Below are 14,109 nucleotides of genomic sequence, written 5' to 3'. Positions count from 1 at the left end.
ATCTGTGTGATGGAAGAACCTCCCCAAACCACACTGACATCTTTCAAAGGTTTTTTGCTTCTGCATTCAAAATGTTACTTATTTCAGTGTGGATTAACATTATAAAGGCTGCCTGCCACTTTTGGTCCTCCCCAAAGACTTTGGGATGTGTGTGCCAGAACCGGGCTGAAAAAATAATTTGTTACATTGATATTAAAATAGTTTTTCTAGAGCATCTGTGAAGTAACAAATCCTCCATCACTTCTTCTATTTCTAACATCTTCTGTTATGGTGGTTTTCTTTCTGAATAAACTACTGTAAAGCACAGGAACACTAGATGAAAGTGTTCCTCCTCCCATTCCTGCATAGAAATCAAATTGCTTATTGAAATAAAATCTAAAAATCCAATTTTAGAGAGTTCATTTACAGTCATCAGTATCAAGAGATATGATTAAATATTGCCACAATTTAGACACTGTACAAGATGAAGAGGATAACACTTCATGGTCAGGCACATGCAAACTCCTCCCAAGTAGATTTCTCCCTCCCCATTCTCCAGTTCCATTAACCTGCTCAAGTCTCTGTTACGGCTGTGCTTCCTATGCGGCTCAAAATGCTCGTCCTCATCAGACGAGGACAATGAGGAGGAGGATGTGGAATCGCTGTTGTGGACTGCGTGTCTCCGTCTGCAAACAAACAAGTAAAAAATTGAAGTAGACACTAAGTAATATAAAAATTTAAGTGAATTCTACCTCAGAATTTAGTTAAGGTCTATGGAGTTTCCAGATCATTGTACTCCCTATGAATCTGATTTCAAAGTACATTACATGATCTTCCTTGTGACAGTAAAATTTAACTTTTCATAGCTAGGTAAATTGTTTAATTATTTTGCAAAGAAGTTTAATTAAAAATTACTCATTTTGCCCAAGTTCTTACACACACAAATCAAGTTTCATTTAGCATTATGTATACATTCTGTGAAATATTAATCTTTTTCAACCTATTTAAAAATTTGGCTTCATAAACCCTTCCTTCCGTCACTGTCTGCTTTCAAGGATGCCAAACAAAGTGCTCATATCTAGCAAGAGATGACATTCTCCATGCTCTAACTGCTTACAGGAGCCAAAACCCTTTGTCATTACTATTGCAATTTAAAATTGCATTTAGCGCTTTTCTTGTGTAAGGATAGTTTCCTACAGACACATTAACTGATTCTAAAGAGAAACCCAAATTAGTATTTAAGTGATTAAAAAAACCCCTCCACTCTAACTTCCATACAGGCTCTCCCTCTAACTTAATTATTTCCAGCTTTAAGAACATAATTGGTATCCTTCAAGATTAAATAGTCTGAGATTTTCAGAGGGAGATTCTGACTTCAATTCTAGAACAAAATAATTTCAGTTACATGTTCTCAGTCACAGCCTCCATAATGACCTTATCAGTGACCACAAGTATTGCACTTCTAAAAATCTAATGGCTAATAAAAAGCGTTGTCTCCCCCTCGGTATTTGTTTTCTTTGTACCCTCAGACTACCACTTTAACAATCATACTCTTAATCTGCAATTACCACCATCCAAAAAACCCTCGAAAGGATTATTCAGTAATGTGGCTGACAACACTATTGATAACTCTAATACTATCTCCAACTATACACCAACCTGTTCGTTTTTTTGAAGCAAGAGCCTTGTGACCGAGCACTTCTGAATGTATAGCCCTGTCTAACAGGTGAAGTGCGGCCTGAAAAATACATCTTGCGTTGTTTCGGTTCTGTTGAAAGCAGAGAATTTAGAACAACGTTACAAACAAGTTTAAGAGAAAGCGGGACAGTGAAAGAGGCAGAAAATGTCATGTGTTTCACCCATCTCTAATTCCAGGGGAAGTTTCAAGTGATCTGGAGGGGATTTTCTTTTAAATCAGTGCACAGCAGAAGAGAAAAAACACAGTTGCTTTCTAAGGAGAACTGGGAACCACAAGAGTAAGATTATCAAGTCTATTTAATTACTATGCTTTCAATGATACATAGGACATTTTTTTACTGAAAAACAACAAGTATGCTTAATGGCAAAGAAATCCAATGTGCACAGGATACAAACATTCAATAAAATTTACTTGCAAAATGAAGGTAAGAAATTTAAATACAACTTGAGTGTGTGGATATACTTTGATTTAAAAGAAAAAAAATCTCACTTATGTGCAAGAAATGAGCTCTTAAGAGAAACTGTGCGTGTAACCTACTTTCCAATGGAGCTTGATAGCGCTCAACAGCTTTCCTCTGTCGCAAGTCATAACGCTTTCGTGTGTCTTCACCATCATCATCTTCCTTCTCTTCACTTTCTTCTGATGAAGCTACTGCACATTGACATAACATTAAGCTATTTATGTACTGTTGCAAATTATATTAAATTAAAAATGCACTGCAGAGATACTGATCCATTTTACTATTGCCTTCATGTTTATGATGCAATGGATCTGAAAACCTACAAAACCTTAAGACTACCTTATGCAGGACACACTCCAGGAACTACAAAATACAGAGGAGTATATGTGTAGATACTGTTCTGTCCTCGCTGAAATTGCTGGGTGACTTCTCATCAGTCCTCTGTTTCCCCACTCTTGTTCCTCCCAAAATCACCTAAACGCCTCCATTGTCCTGCCTTTGGTTCCTGCCCCGAAGATCCCATAGTAAGTCCGGAGGGGCCCAGACCAAGGTGGCTGCCCCTCCTTGATTTGGGTTCCTGGCTGCCCCTGTGGTCCTCTGGGTTTGTGCAGATAGGGCTTTGATGGGCTGAAGGGCCTGGGAGGTTATTACAACTCCTACAGGGTTATTATTTGGGCTCCCGCACTCCTGCCGCTGTCTCTCAGAGCTCTGTGAGAGTGCATGGACATCTACCACAAAGCCTAACACTGATCGGCTCAGCTACCACCACATCCATTTCTAGCCTTATGTACACTCTCACATGCTGCTCCATCCAGAAATGTCCTACTAGAATCACTGGTCTGACCGCCTTAGTCACAACTATCATTCTCCTTAAGAACTCCTCTCCTTAAGAACCCTTTTCCCCCTCACTTCAAACATAAAGTAAATATCGCCTTTTAGGATTTAACCTTATTCCTCATGTTATTTCCCACTGAGTACTGGGATGACAGCTCCTAATTACAGGCCCGGCCAGCAGCTGCCACTGACTACCTGCTAAACACCAAAATGAACACCGCTGTCTTCTCCCCTGCTGCTCTTGACGCTCAGGAGGAGCTTTCCGTACACATCTGGCAGCCTGCTTCATTTCCTGAAAATTCTCAAAGCCGTGAAAACCGTCACGCTCCTGCTGCAGTGAGGTCGCTCTTTCTCATTCTGAGTAATACCATCCATTTCTTTGTATTCTCACCTGTCTACAGCCACCTCTTGCCTTTTATCTTGAAGTATTTTGGAAAAGCACCTGTTGTTTTTTTTTCCCTGAATACCTGTTCAGAGCTCACTACAGTACAGCCCTAGAGTCTTTGATTATGACTTGTAATGTCAATGGCTTATAATGTCAATACTAATATAGATTTTCTTTTTAACAGATGAAAAATAGCCAGTAGTTCAGCTCGTCTCAATTGTTTAAAATGAGGCTTTTGGCTAGAGCATAATAAAGAAAATTTAAAACAGAACTAATCTACAATGTCACCTTGATCAGTAGCTATTTCTTTGTCCGTTCTTTGCATTTCTTTCTTTACTCGGGAATGCCTATTGAGGTTTTCCTAATTAAAAGAAACAAGAAAAATCAGTCACAAATATGCAGAAAACCTGACAAGGGCACATTTGGTGCCTGGATAGTAACATTGTCAAGGTACTCCATATACATAAAAGATTAAATTAAAATAGAGCGGGAGAAAACAGGAAAAGAATTCTGGCACCTGGGATTAGTAACAAGCATTTCTGCTCCAAAATACGGTTTAGTACACATGACAGTTAAATATTCACCCAGACACAAAGCAGAGTGTATCAATTAATTTCAGGTTAATAATCTAAGATTGTGGCAGAACACAGGAAAAAACAATATCTAGTAGATCAAATAAAAATCATATGGGCATTATATACAAAGTACTATGGAAAATTCTGGTTTCATTTTAAGAAAAGGATTGAGATCTGAACAAAAAGCTATGAAAGCAGGCTATGAAGATGTTTAGAAAATGAAGTGCCTGTCATTCAAAAGGACAGTTGAAAAACTTAACTTAATGCAGTAAAACTAAGAGGAAATATGATTGCTGTACATAATTTTAACATACGTTCCTCTAGGGACAGAGGACTTAAGCTCACAGGCAGATCTGGCACAAGAACACACACAGATAAAGCAAACATCGATGAATTCAGTTTTTAGTAAGATTTGAAGTGAAAACCCAAGCTCTGAAACAGCTGTTAGTAAACAGTGTCTGTTCAAAAATCATAAGGCAATTCAGAAAGCATCATGTAAGACACATAGTTCAGCATGTCACTGCTATTTCATGTCTTCTGAAGAAGAGATTTCCTCCAGTGTCAGAACATATCTCTAGCATGACCATAACAGTAAGATACTAAATCATAATTAGACAGCAAAACCAAATGCTATTTTAGACTATGCTACTCTTTGGAAGAAGTTATTTCAGCTAAATTAAAATTGCAACTAAATAATTTTCCTATGTGAAATACACTACTTATGCAAAAATTGTCAAATAAATTAGTATCTACTTCTTCTGTATCGTGAAACACCCCAAGGTCTTCCATCATCCGCCGTCTACGCATCTTCTCCATGTCATCCATTTTCTGCAAGACTGCTTCAGCAGTACTAAGATAAAAAGTTGCCAAGTAAGAGCAAAGACAAGCAAGTACAAAAAAATCCCATTTAAAACAGTACACATAATCAGTATGATGTTTTAACGTAGTATGCAAAAAGCAAGAGTCATTGACACTTAGCAAAGTTTTTTAACGCGACTTAAAAATCAGGTCACACATTCACTTTTTAATAGAGACTTAAGAACAAGCATTTGAGGATTTACAAGCATACACTGTTTTCAGGTTTATTTTTCCCTCTTGCAAAAAAAATCAGTTTTAACACAGAAACCATGATTTTGAAGATCATAGTAAGATAACAGAAGGAAATTATGGTACTTTTTAATAGCTGTGCATTATAGCATTTAGGTTGCTGTGCATTATAGCATTAAGTTATCTTTGCTGTGCCCAAACTCTTTACACACAAAGCACCTTCCAAATACATCCTCCCGCACACACACTCAGACCTGGAAGTCTTAAACAGCCACAAGCACCTATTCCTGAAAAACTCGGGTTATAACAGCTTGGCTGTGAAGTATAAAGGCCCACACTTTACAAAAGTCAATCTGTTAAGAATAACTAGAGAACATACCAGTACAGGCAGAGGAGACATCAAAGAGAATGTTGGCAAAGGTTGCTACGAGCACCCTGAAAGTTCTAAGCTATTTAACAATGGGAAGATTCCACTATGGAAGGCACGGCAGCCCAGCAGTTATCACAGAGATGTATTGTGGGGTGTGGGGCATGTAGGGAAGTCTTGGCCTGACCACTGAATGCACTTAACTCTTGCTGCCAGGAATCCCAATACCTTCTTCTGTTGTCAAAAGAAGGAGAAAGTCCCTAGCCAGTATTATGCTATAGCACAAAGACTTGCTAGTAAGGCTCACTTTAGTAGCTTTGCAAGATGATGAAGAAAAACAAACAACCAAAAACCACTTACTTTGTTATAAGTTTGTCAAACAAAACAGATTGATTTGTAGTGGTGTAACGACTCTGTCGAATTCTGCAGCTTCGGCGGACCTCCAAATCCCCATTTTCTTCATGGACTTGTTCTGTAGCTTTTGTTTCAGCTCTGGTCTTCAGTGTTCTGGTGACTAAAATGCATTAATATATGAAATATTTTGAGACAGAAAATGTTATTCCCTTTATTTCATAGTTGCTCTAGGAAAACGTAAAAAAATCTGCAGTGGATTCATTTTTTTTGGTAAATATTCAATTAGAAGTTATTCTCATGACTACAGCATTCAACTGGAATCACTTAGGTTTAAACTATCTGCTTAAAAGCACAACTTATATAGCAGCTTTTTAATAGACTGGAAAGTCAATCTGATGAAAACAAACACACAACTTTCGTTCCATGCAGGAGAAAAGTTTCTTCCAGTTACTGCTTTCTGGAAAAACAACAAATACCTCTCTCCAAGGTGTTTTTACTCCATTCATGTAAGATTGTATCTAACAGGCTTTTTAAAAATTGTTAAAGTGTGAAGTCTCTTCTTAAGCTACATGTTTTAGTCCGCTGTTCAAACATGCATCACTTTCATGTCTGCATCATGACACAAAAGCTCTAGAAGATAAGAAATATCTCAGCATAAACTTCCAAATACCAAAAAACCTGGATGCTCGTCTGCTTTAAAACAAGATCTTCCCAGTATTTACCGCACAGCATCCTTTGCCACAGGTTCATTACTTGCACTAACATTAAAACAGTTAAGAGAGGTCAGTGAGAAAGTAGTGCACAATTGGAACTTGAATTACTACACACACAGTGTATTTCAGGCCCCTTCCCGCGTTCAGCCTGGGCTGGCAGGGCTCTGCCTGGAAATAACAATCTTCTCAGCTGCCCGCAAGCGGCCTCACGGCACCAAGCCCCCTTGTGTACTCAGCACGGCAATTCACCTCCAAAGGAAATCACTGAACTGCAGTGACACCTTCCCCATGTCAGTGACCATGTGCATCTCATGACTGAATTCCTTTTCAACTCACATGTACTATAATACTGCAGTATTTCCTCCTATTTTCAATGAATCTGTGTCCTGTACATTCCATGTCATGAAGAAACCTGAGCTAAGGAACAGATTGTCTGGTGTCTAACAGCAGGCTGGAATTCATGTTGCATTCTCCCAAAGCCTGAAAGAAATTAACAGCATAGCCTCCTATTTGCACCTACTTCTTTTCATAAAACTCCAAGAAGCTTCACCGTCTTTGAGATATCTATTCTCACAACCTCAGCAGGTTCTGGTTGATGAATTCAGAAGTTTTGGGGGCCAAGTTAAACAGATGGAGTGACCAAACGAGGCTAAAAAGGAACCCTACAGAGTTACCACTACTTACCTTCTTTATACTCTTTTTTTTCATCTGATTTCAGCTTTGCCAACTGCCTACATTAAGAAAAAGGACAGAAAAGAAAAGGGACAAAAGAATTATTGTATTAGAATAATTCTATAGAAGTATTGTATTATATTACTCTCCATTAAGACTAGGGAACCCGACCAAGTTTATAATCCTCTGTTCCACGTCATGTAAAGAAAAGCCTGTGGACCACACAGAGGATTCAGATCCCAAGTTTGCTGCATACCATATGCAGACAGCTCTATAAAGACATACATTTCCTAACCTGAGACTTAAAGTCTCAATAGTGCACATAACATCTCAGTACCTAAAGCAAAGGAGAGATCTCAAAGGCTGGGGAAAAGATGAGTGGTTTTTATACAATCAGAAGACTTCCACTGAGATGTGGCAGTGTGCTCCCCACCCCACACTCAAGCATTAACGACCTGGGGTGGTCACTGCATCCCACTGAAGTTGGATTTTAGGGAGATGGATGGCATCACAGTCGCCAAGGGCTGGCTGGTGCAGTGACCCAGATGTTTTGCTGGTATATAACTATAATTCAATCACCTTACTCCATACATAGCGGGCAGCCCAGGGCTCGCTGAGCTCTCCTGCAGGGCAGCGCCCTGCACGGCAGGATCTCCCCTTGGGTAGGGATGTCTCTCGAGGTTACTCCTCGAGGTTGAGAGAATCTTTATCACATCAGATACTTGGTAAGTGAATTGGGAATAAGTGCTCTGAAACTTGGTAATCTTAACCAAGTGATACAAAGGATTGATTGCACATATATTATCCTTTAGACATAAACCAAGTCTGGGACCAAGTCTGGATCCAGCCACACTCAGATTCCTCTCTGAGAAGAAGTTTGGAATGCAAGGGAGTCCTCTCTGAACCTCATGACTCCCTAACAGTTTTGTCTGACCTCATCCTCTATGCACTAAATAATCAACTGTACATTGCCATTAAATCTTGTTAAACCACTGTCACATCTACCACTGAACTTTCTTAACTCACTGTTTTATATCAATAAAGTATATTGATGCTTTTCTCTTGCGAGTGAACTGCATCAGTCTCACTTTTTCCATGACATATGAAGAGTAATTCTAGTTCTAGGATACTGGCACTGACATGAACACAATCATATTCCTCTGCAGATTTTTAGCTGTAGATTTATGATTATGTAACTCACTGCACATGCTTTCACTTTTTAATTCTACAAATTGAACAGAGATTGGACATCTGAAAATGCAATACCTGGTAAAGTGTCTTCGATTGACATTTTCACTTAATATTCCCATGCTTTTGTCAAAGCTAGAGTCTGAACAGGACGACATGTTTTTTTTCATTGAATGTTTCAATGGACACTGTTTAAGATCGGTTTTGCCAGATGAAAATTCCTAGGGAAAGAAGGAAATAGGAACATATTTATCTGAACTATGTATTCTGAGCTAAGAAGGAAATTCTCGTCATTTAGGCAAGCTTAGTCTGTAATTCTTTTGACTTGATAGCAGTGAAACTAATGGCAGATAAGCTTTGAACCACTTCTGCACCAAGAAGTAACTCTCAGAAAAACAAACACCACCAAAACAGCTTTGAAAGCTAAAGCTCCCCTCCACCACACTTTTCTTGTGGACAACTTGAGCATAATACCCTTTGAAAAAAATAACTGCAGCAAAGCCTTTCATATAAACTCAGCATTCTGTGGAAAACAACAACAACCACAACGCAAAAACCAAAACCCACACCTTTATTTCTAATTGGTTCAGAGAAGCAGTCAAGCTTGACCTTGAATGTTCTGGGATTAAAATCTAGTTAGGAGAGTTTTTCTTCCTATCTCTGTTTCACTTATGACTGCATCAAAAGACTTCCTTCAGGAGGATGGCATTTATCCATGGGAAACCAAAGGGAACTCAATATACACGGTTTAAATGGCTGTTGATCTTGTTCACATTGGTATTTCTGCAGGGAGGGTGAGGACTATCACCCTCACTACATAAGGAAAGCTGTGATGACTATGAGACTGTCTGGTGGTCTTCTCTTCAGTCAACCTTCATCAGTTCATCCCCACTGTTCACCTGACAACTTCTCACAATACAACAGACCTTTGGCGCGAGGACGATCTCAGTCCCCTGTCCTTAGTTGCTCATTTTGAAGTGCACCTCCCTTCCCGCAGTCCTCTGCGCTGGTGGAGCGAGGCCTCACGAGATCCCTCCCATGGCTGGCTTTTGACTTTGGGCATCTGAGGTGAAACCCCTAAAGCATTTTAGGACTGTATCAATGTAGGAGTGGTTACATTCATACGGTCCTAAAATTACATTCGGCCCTTGGAAGGGTTACTGGGAGGCTGACGTGGCTGCCGGTGAAAATGAGTTTGATACCCCTTCCCTTAACAATATTTTCTGCTTCTCAGATCCAGCACAAATCGATGTAACAAGACCTAAAGCTTAACAAGTGGCAGTCTGATCTGTGACAGTCACCTGTGGCATTTCTAGTCTCAAATGTTTAAAAGAGAATTCGAAACATAAAGCCTTTTAATTAATTTTTATTTTTACAGAGCCCTAGGTTTATCTGAAGAAGGCAGGTTTTTGTGCACGCTCACATATGGGAGTATATATAGACTTAAACCAATACTCAGGAATTCATCACTGAGACAACTAGAAAAAAAAACCCTAGAGCAAGAAATGTTCTCTCATCTTGAAATGTACTCAATAGTATTCCTACAGCTGGTATGTCTGTGGGTTACATATCATCCTATGAAATCAGTAGTGTGCCCGGGAGCTCCCCATAATGTCAGGCTGGGTGATTACAGGCTAATCTGCATGAGCGAAAAGCAGCAGAGAAGCACATGTGGGCAGAGGCACCTGGGTAAGGCCGCTCCTGCCGAGGCCATCGGTCACCCCAGATCGGGCTCTGGGGTGAGGGACCTCTGGGACACGGGGGTCACAGAACAGACCCAGTGAGGGCCCCTGCCTCGCTCGTGCTGAACACCACAGTCTGTCTTGGCTTATTTATGCATTTCACAGCAGTTTTATCTGTGTCGCAGGGCACAGAGGTCCAAGCGCTAGTGACAGAAGAGCCTGCACCACCGCTAGCAGACCCTGGGCCAGCACGGGCAGCATTAGAGGCCACGCTAACTGAGATTTGGGAGCTGGGCACTGCAAAGGCCACAAATCTGGGCCAGATACTGGAGAGACCGGAGGGGTCTGAGCCAAGTGCTGGGCTGGGGGGCAGCTACCGGAGAGGCTGTAGGTCTGGGCCAGGGACCCATCTGTGTAACTGGGAGACCAGGCCACCCAGGGCCGGTTACCAGTTTTATAGAATGTCTAAGGACAGTTACAGAGGGATACACATCGTACAGGTGTGCATTTTATGTGTGTGAGCACACACATGGGGTCTAAATACCAGCAATTGGACAGGGCTGTGCATCCCTGGGGCTCACACACCCGCCTGCCACAGACTGGGAGACCCAGGCACCTGGGGCAGCCACAGACAGACTGCAGGGACAAGGCTAAACAATAGAGGGATGCGTATTATACGTGTGTGTCTGTGTGTATTTTGCCACTAATGGGATTCCATTCTGATCAGCCAGAGAGGGAAGCAGGATCAGGCCATTTGTACTGTTTACAGGGATAGCTGATGTGGCTGCTCCAAACACACGGCACTTTCAGATAAGGACAACTTTTTAAGTAAGAGGCTTTATTTCTAAATACATGATCGCTTGTGAAATGAGACCAAAAGTTGGGGGCAACTCTGGAAGATTTAGCTTGCTTAAACTTCAAGATACATGAGCTACGACTGCCACTTCAGATATTTCTACTTCATTGATCTAGAAGTAAATATTCCTTGGGAGAAATCTCAAAGGTTTGCCATATCATTTATAAGATGACTGCAACAACATGCTTCACAAATCTCTGGGCCAAATCCCAGACTGAAAAAAGAACAAACGCTTATAGAATGTCAGCACAGATATTAGAAAATAAACAGTATAATGACCTGAGAAATCTTTCTGTGTGTACTTATGTACTTGTTTGCCATTTTAAAAGTATTTTTAATGCAATGTTCATAATATGATACTTGTGATATTCATTATCCTCTGTACTGCCCTTTTACCTCAATCTTGGCTCAAATTAGGACAGGGGCAAACCCGGTATATTGCAAACTTGGTATATTGCTAATTCTGACGGCCCTCCATTAGCAGGAAAACATCCCAGTTTGCTGAGGTGGCAGACACCAAGGACCATTAGGTTAACTCCAGGAAGCTGCGAGCAGAGCAAGAATAACTAACTCTTATCAACCTAATCAGGCTCAAGAAGCGAAATTCAGTAAAAGTAAACGGCTAACCTGAAAAGATGAGGCAACTGGAGGAGAGAATTTTGTATTTTAAATTTTGAAAACATTTCATATTTTGTTACTTTTCTCAATTGTTTCTAGAAAGTCTTTTTACAAAAACTGTGTTTGCCTATCCGGTATCTCTGAGGAAGTAACTATGTTGAAGCACTATCAGAACAGATAAACGAGCTCACAAGGCTGTGAGCTCTGGTGCTGAGCTCCCTATGCAGATAAGTCTGAAGGCTTAGCCTGGAAAAGTGCCAGTTTCCACCTTGCCCAGACAAGGGGAACTCTGGAGCACACCGCCCTCAAATACAGGTCACTGGACAACAACCTTGTTCAGCCTGGGGAATTACACCAGACCTGCAGACACAGCTTCTGGAGGGACAGTAACCGCTCTACACCTGACATGGGACGCCTTGGGACTGGGAACTTGGAAGAGAATAAATCCATTAGATGCTGGTTTACCTTAGGCTTTCTGCCACATGCTTACTCTCTATGGATGAAATAAGCTAAATAATTACAGAAAAATTGTGTGCTGATATCAGAAAAACTGCAAAAGCTGTCACCACCAAGTCCTTGCACATCAACAAGATACGAAAGAGGCATGAGGACTTGAACATGCACCCATCATCATGTCTGTCATCTCAGGCATTTCTGCATTGTCTCTGCAGTTTGAAAGCTCCAGCAAAGCCCAGACATTCTACAGATGAAATAAGAATGACTCCACGGCTCAAAGCATGGGAAAGGTCTGGGAGAAAAGAAAAAAAAAGAAAAGCAAACCAAAGTTTCGTAATGAAGATTCTGCTTTGCTTTCAGTGAAAAGTTTACATTTAGCTTCCTCATTCCAGTTCTCCACACTGAAGACTCGTGCCAGCTGCTTTATCTGCCTGACTTGGCACAGCCTGTGTGCAACAGGCAGCTGAACTCCCTGTAGCCTCTGACAACTCTTTGTAGTGCAGACTGCAAAAGCAAAGCAGCGATCTTTAAGCCAATGCCATGAATGTTTGTAAAGAAAACAAAACAAAGACGACAAAACCAAACAAACAAATCTACTGCCCCAAGGATTTCTTCCTTCTTAGTTCAGTAGTCTTGAAAATAATGAAAATTAATCCATACAACTAAGAGCCCTGAAAGAGTTCTAGTGGAAGGAAACAGAGTCCACTCCAAGGCAGGGCTCCCCTGAAGAGCAGACCACTTCTGAGCTGGATCTGCTCTGCCTGTATTTGTCACGGAATACAGGACACCCTGCTGAGAAGAGCCTGACTTGGAAAAAGCACAGAAGAGTTTTAGCTTTTGAAGGTTACATTAGAAACAATGAAATTCTCAAAGTGAAATGTTGCAGTTATTAACGGAGCAACACTGAGATGCAGATAGCATGGACTACTTAACATTCTTTATAATCATCTAAATTGCCTCTTTTCTACTAGAGGTGATTAAAATCATAAAAAGCTTAAGTAGAATTTCCACCATTACGTTACATACGTAAGTACCTTAATTAAGTATAAATTAGTTCTGATTACTAAACAGAGCTTTGCTTTTAAAGCATCTAAAGCAGTACCTGTAATACACTTGACTGAGGAGCATTTCACAGGCACTTCAGGCCAGCTAGAACACAGTTACAGGTCACACATATTGTGTGCCGAGCGCTGGTTTTGATACATTTCCGTCATCAAAACAGCGAGCGCTCTCTCCACGAGGCTTACCACAATTAAAGTAAAGCAGTCTCCAAGACGTTTTTAAGATAACTTTTTAGGTAACAAATTTAACCAAAGTAAAGTGGTAAGTGGTAAACGTCGATAACACAGCAAACCGCAAGTCAACGTAGAAAGTTTATATTCCGCGGGCTGCGGGCGCCCCTGGGCCTGTCTCTCCCCACGTTGTCACCGCTCCCCCGGTTGTACCGAAGCCCCTTTAGCTGCGGGGCCACCGCGAACGGGTGGCGGGGCTGCAGAGAGGGGCCCCGGCCGCTTCTTCACCCGCGGCCCCGCAGCCTGAGTCCTCACGTTTCTCGGGTTTCCCTCCAGGTGTCCCCGGCCTCCTGTGCTGCTCCGCGGGGACGCGGCTTCCCCGGCTCCTCCCGGCCGGCACCGGGACCCCGCCTCCGAGCGGCCAGCAGGCGCCTCCCCGGGCCCACGGCCCAGCGCCCGCCCGGCCGGGCCGAGGCCCCGCGGGGCCGGGTCCCGCTCCACACGCTCTCCTCCCCGGTACTCACGGCCTCGTTGGCTCTCCTGGTCCCCCTGGATCCCGCGGCCCTGGCGGCGGCCGCGGCAGCTCCGGAGCGCGTCCATATGCGGCGGCTGCTGAGCGTGGGGGGCTCCAGGGAGATGAACTCGGAGCTGGAATCCATGATGTCGAAGCGGGGCCGACGGCGGCCGTCCCGGGCCTCGGGGCTGGGCGGGCGGGCGGCGCTGCCCCTCAGGACCACCATGGGAGCAAGAGGAACCGGGACAGAGACGAGCAGCGGGACAGGCACCGCGTCCGCTCCAGCCGCCGCAGCCCGCGCGCCCTTTGCGCTCCGCCTTCCCCCGGATCCCTCCGCCTCCCTTCCTTCCGCCCGCCGCGCGCTCCGCCCCCCGGCTCTCCGCGGCCGCTGGTCCCTCCGGCAGCTAGTCCCGGCCCAGGCCGGCGGAGGGACACGCACCGCTCTGCGTCCGTTCGATATTTTTGGCGCGTAGAAGTT

General features: G+C 42.7%; 1 protein-coding gene across 2 annotated transcripts in view; it reads right to left on the bottom strand.

Annotated features, from left to right (window-relative positions):
* The window catches only part of ATAD2 (ATPase family AAA domain containing 2), a 33,450-nt gene extending 19,437 nt beyond the window's left edge, over nucleotides 1-14,013 (bottom strand). Inside the window, exons 1-9 of one of the 2 annotated variants that reach the window (XM_080339244.1) lie at nucleotides 13,642-14,013; nucleotides 8,352-8,494; nucleotides 7,098-7,144; nucleotides 5,707-5,860; nucleotides 4,686-4,782; nucleotides 3,646-3,718; nucleotides 2,216-2,326; nucleotides 1,639-1,747; nucleotides 549-665 (exon numbers count right to left, since the gene is read on the bottom strand). In XM_080339244.1, the coding sequence (XP_080195370.1) occupies nucleotides 549-665; nucleotides 1,639-1,747; nucleotides 2,216-2,326; nucleotides 3,646-3,718; nucleotides 4,686-4,782; nucleotides 5,707-5,860; nucleotides 7,098-7,144; nucleotides 8,352-8,494; nucleotides 13,642-13,857 (1,067 nt within the window). In that variant the 5' untranslated portion in view covers nucleotides 13,858-14,013. Of the gene's footprint in view, nucleotides 1-548; nucleotides 666-1,638; nucleotides 1,748-2,215; nucleotides 2,330-3,645; nucleotides 3,719-4,685; nucleotides 4,783-5,706; nucleotides 5,861-7,097; nucleotides 7,145-8,351; nucleotides 8,495-13,641 lie in introns of both variants that reach the window. The other variant, XM_080339245.1, reaches the window with a different exon arrangement.
* Nucleotides 14,014-14,109: the final 96 nt, after the last annotated feature.

The sequence above is a fragment of the Nesoenas mayeri genome, assembly GCF_963082525.1.
Source record: "Nesoenas mayeri genome assembly, chromosome: 2".
NCBI classification, from domain to species: Eukaryota; Metazoa; Chordata; class Aves; order Columbiformes; family Columbidae; genus Nesoenas; species Nesoenas mayeri.
Note: the sequence above shows the minus strand (reverse complement) of the source record. Positions and strands in the feature narration are given on the sequence as shown.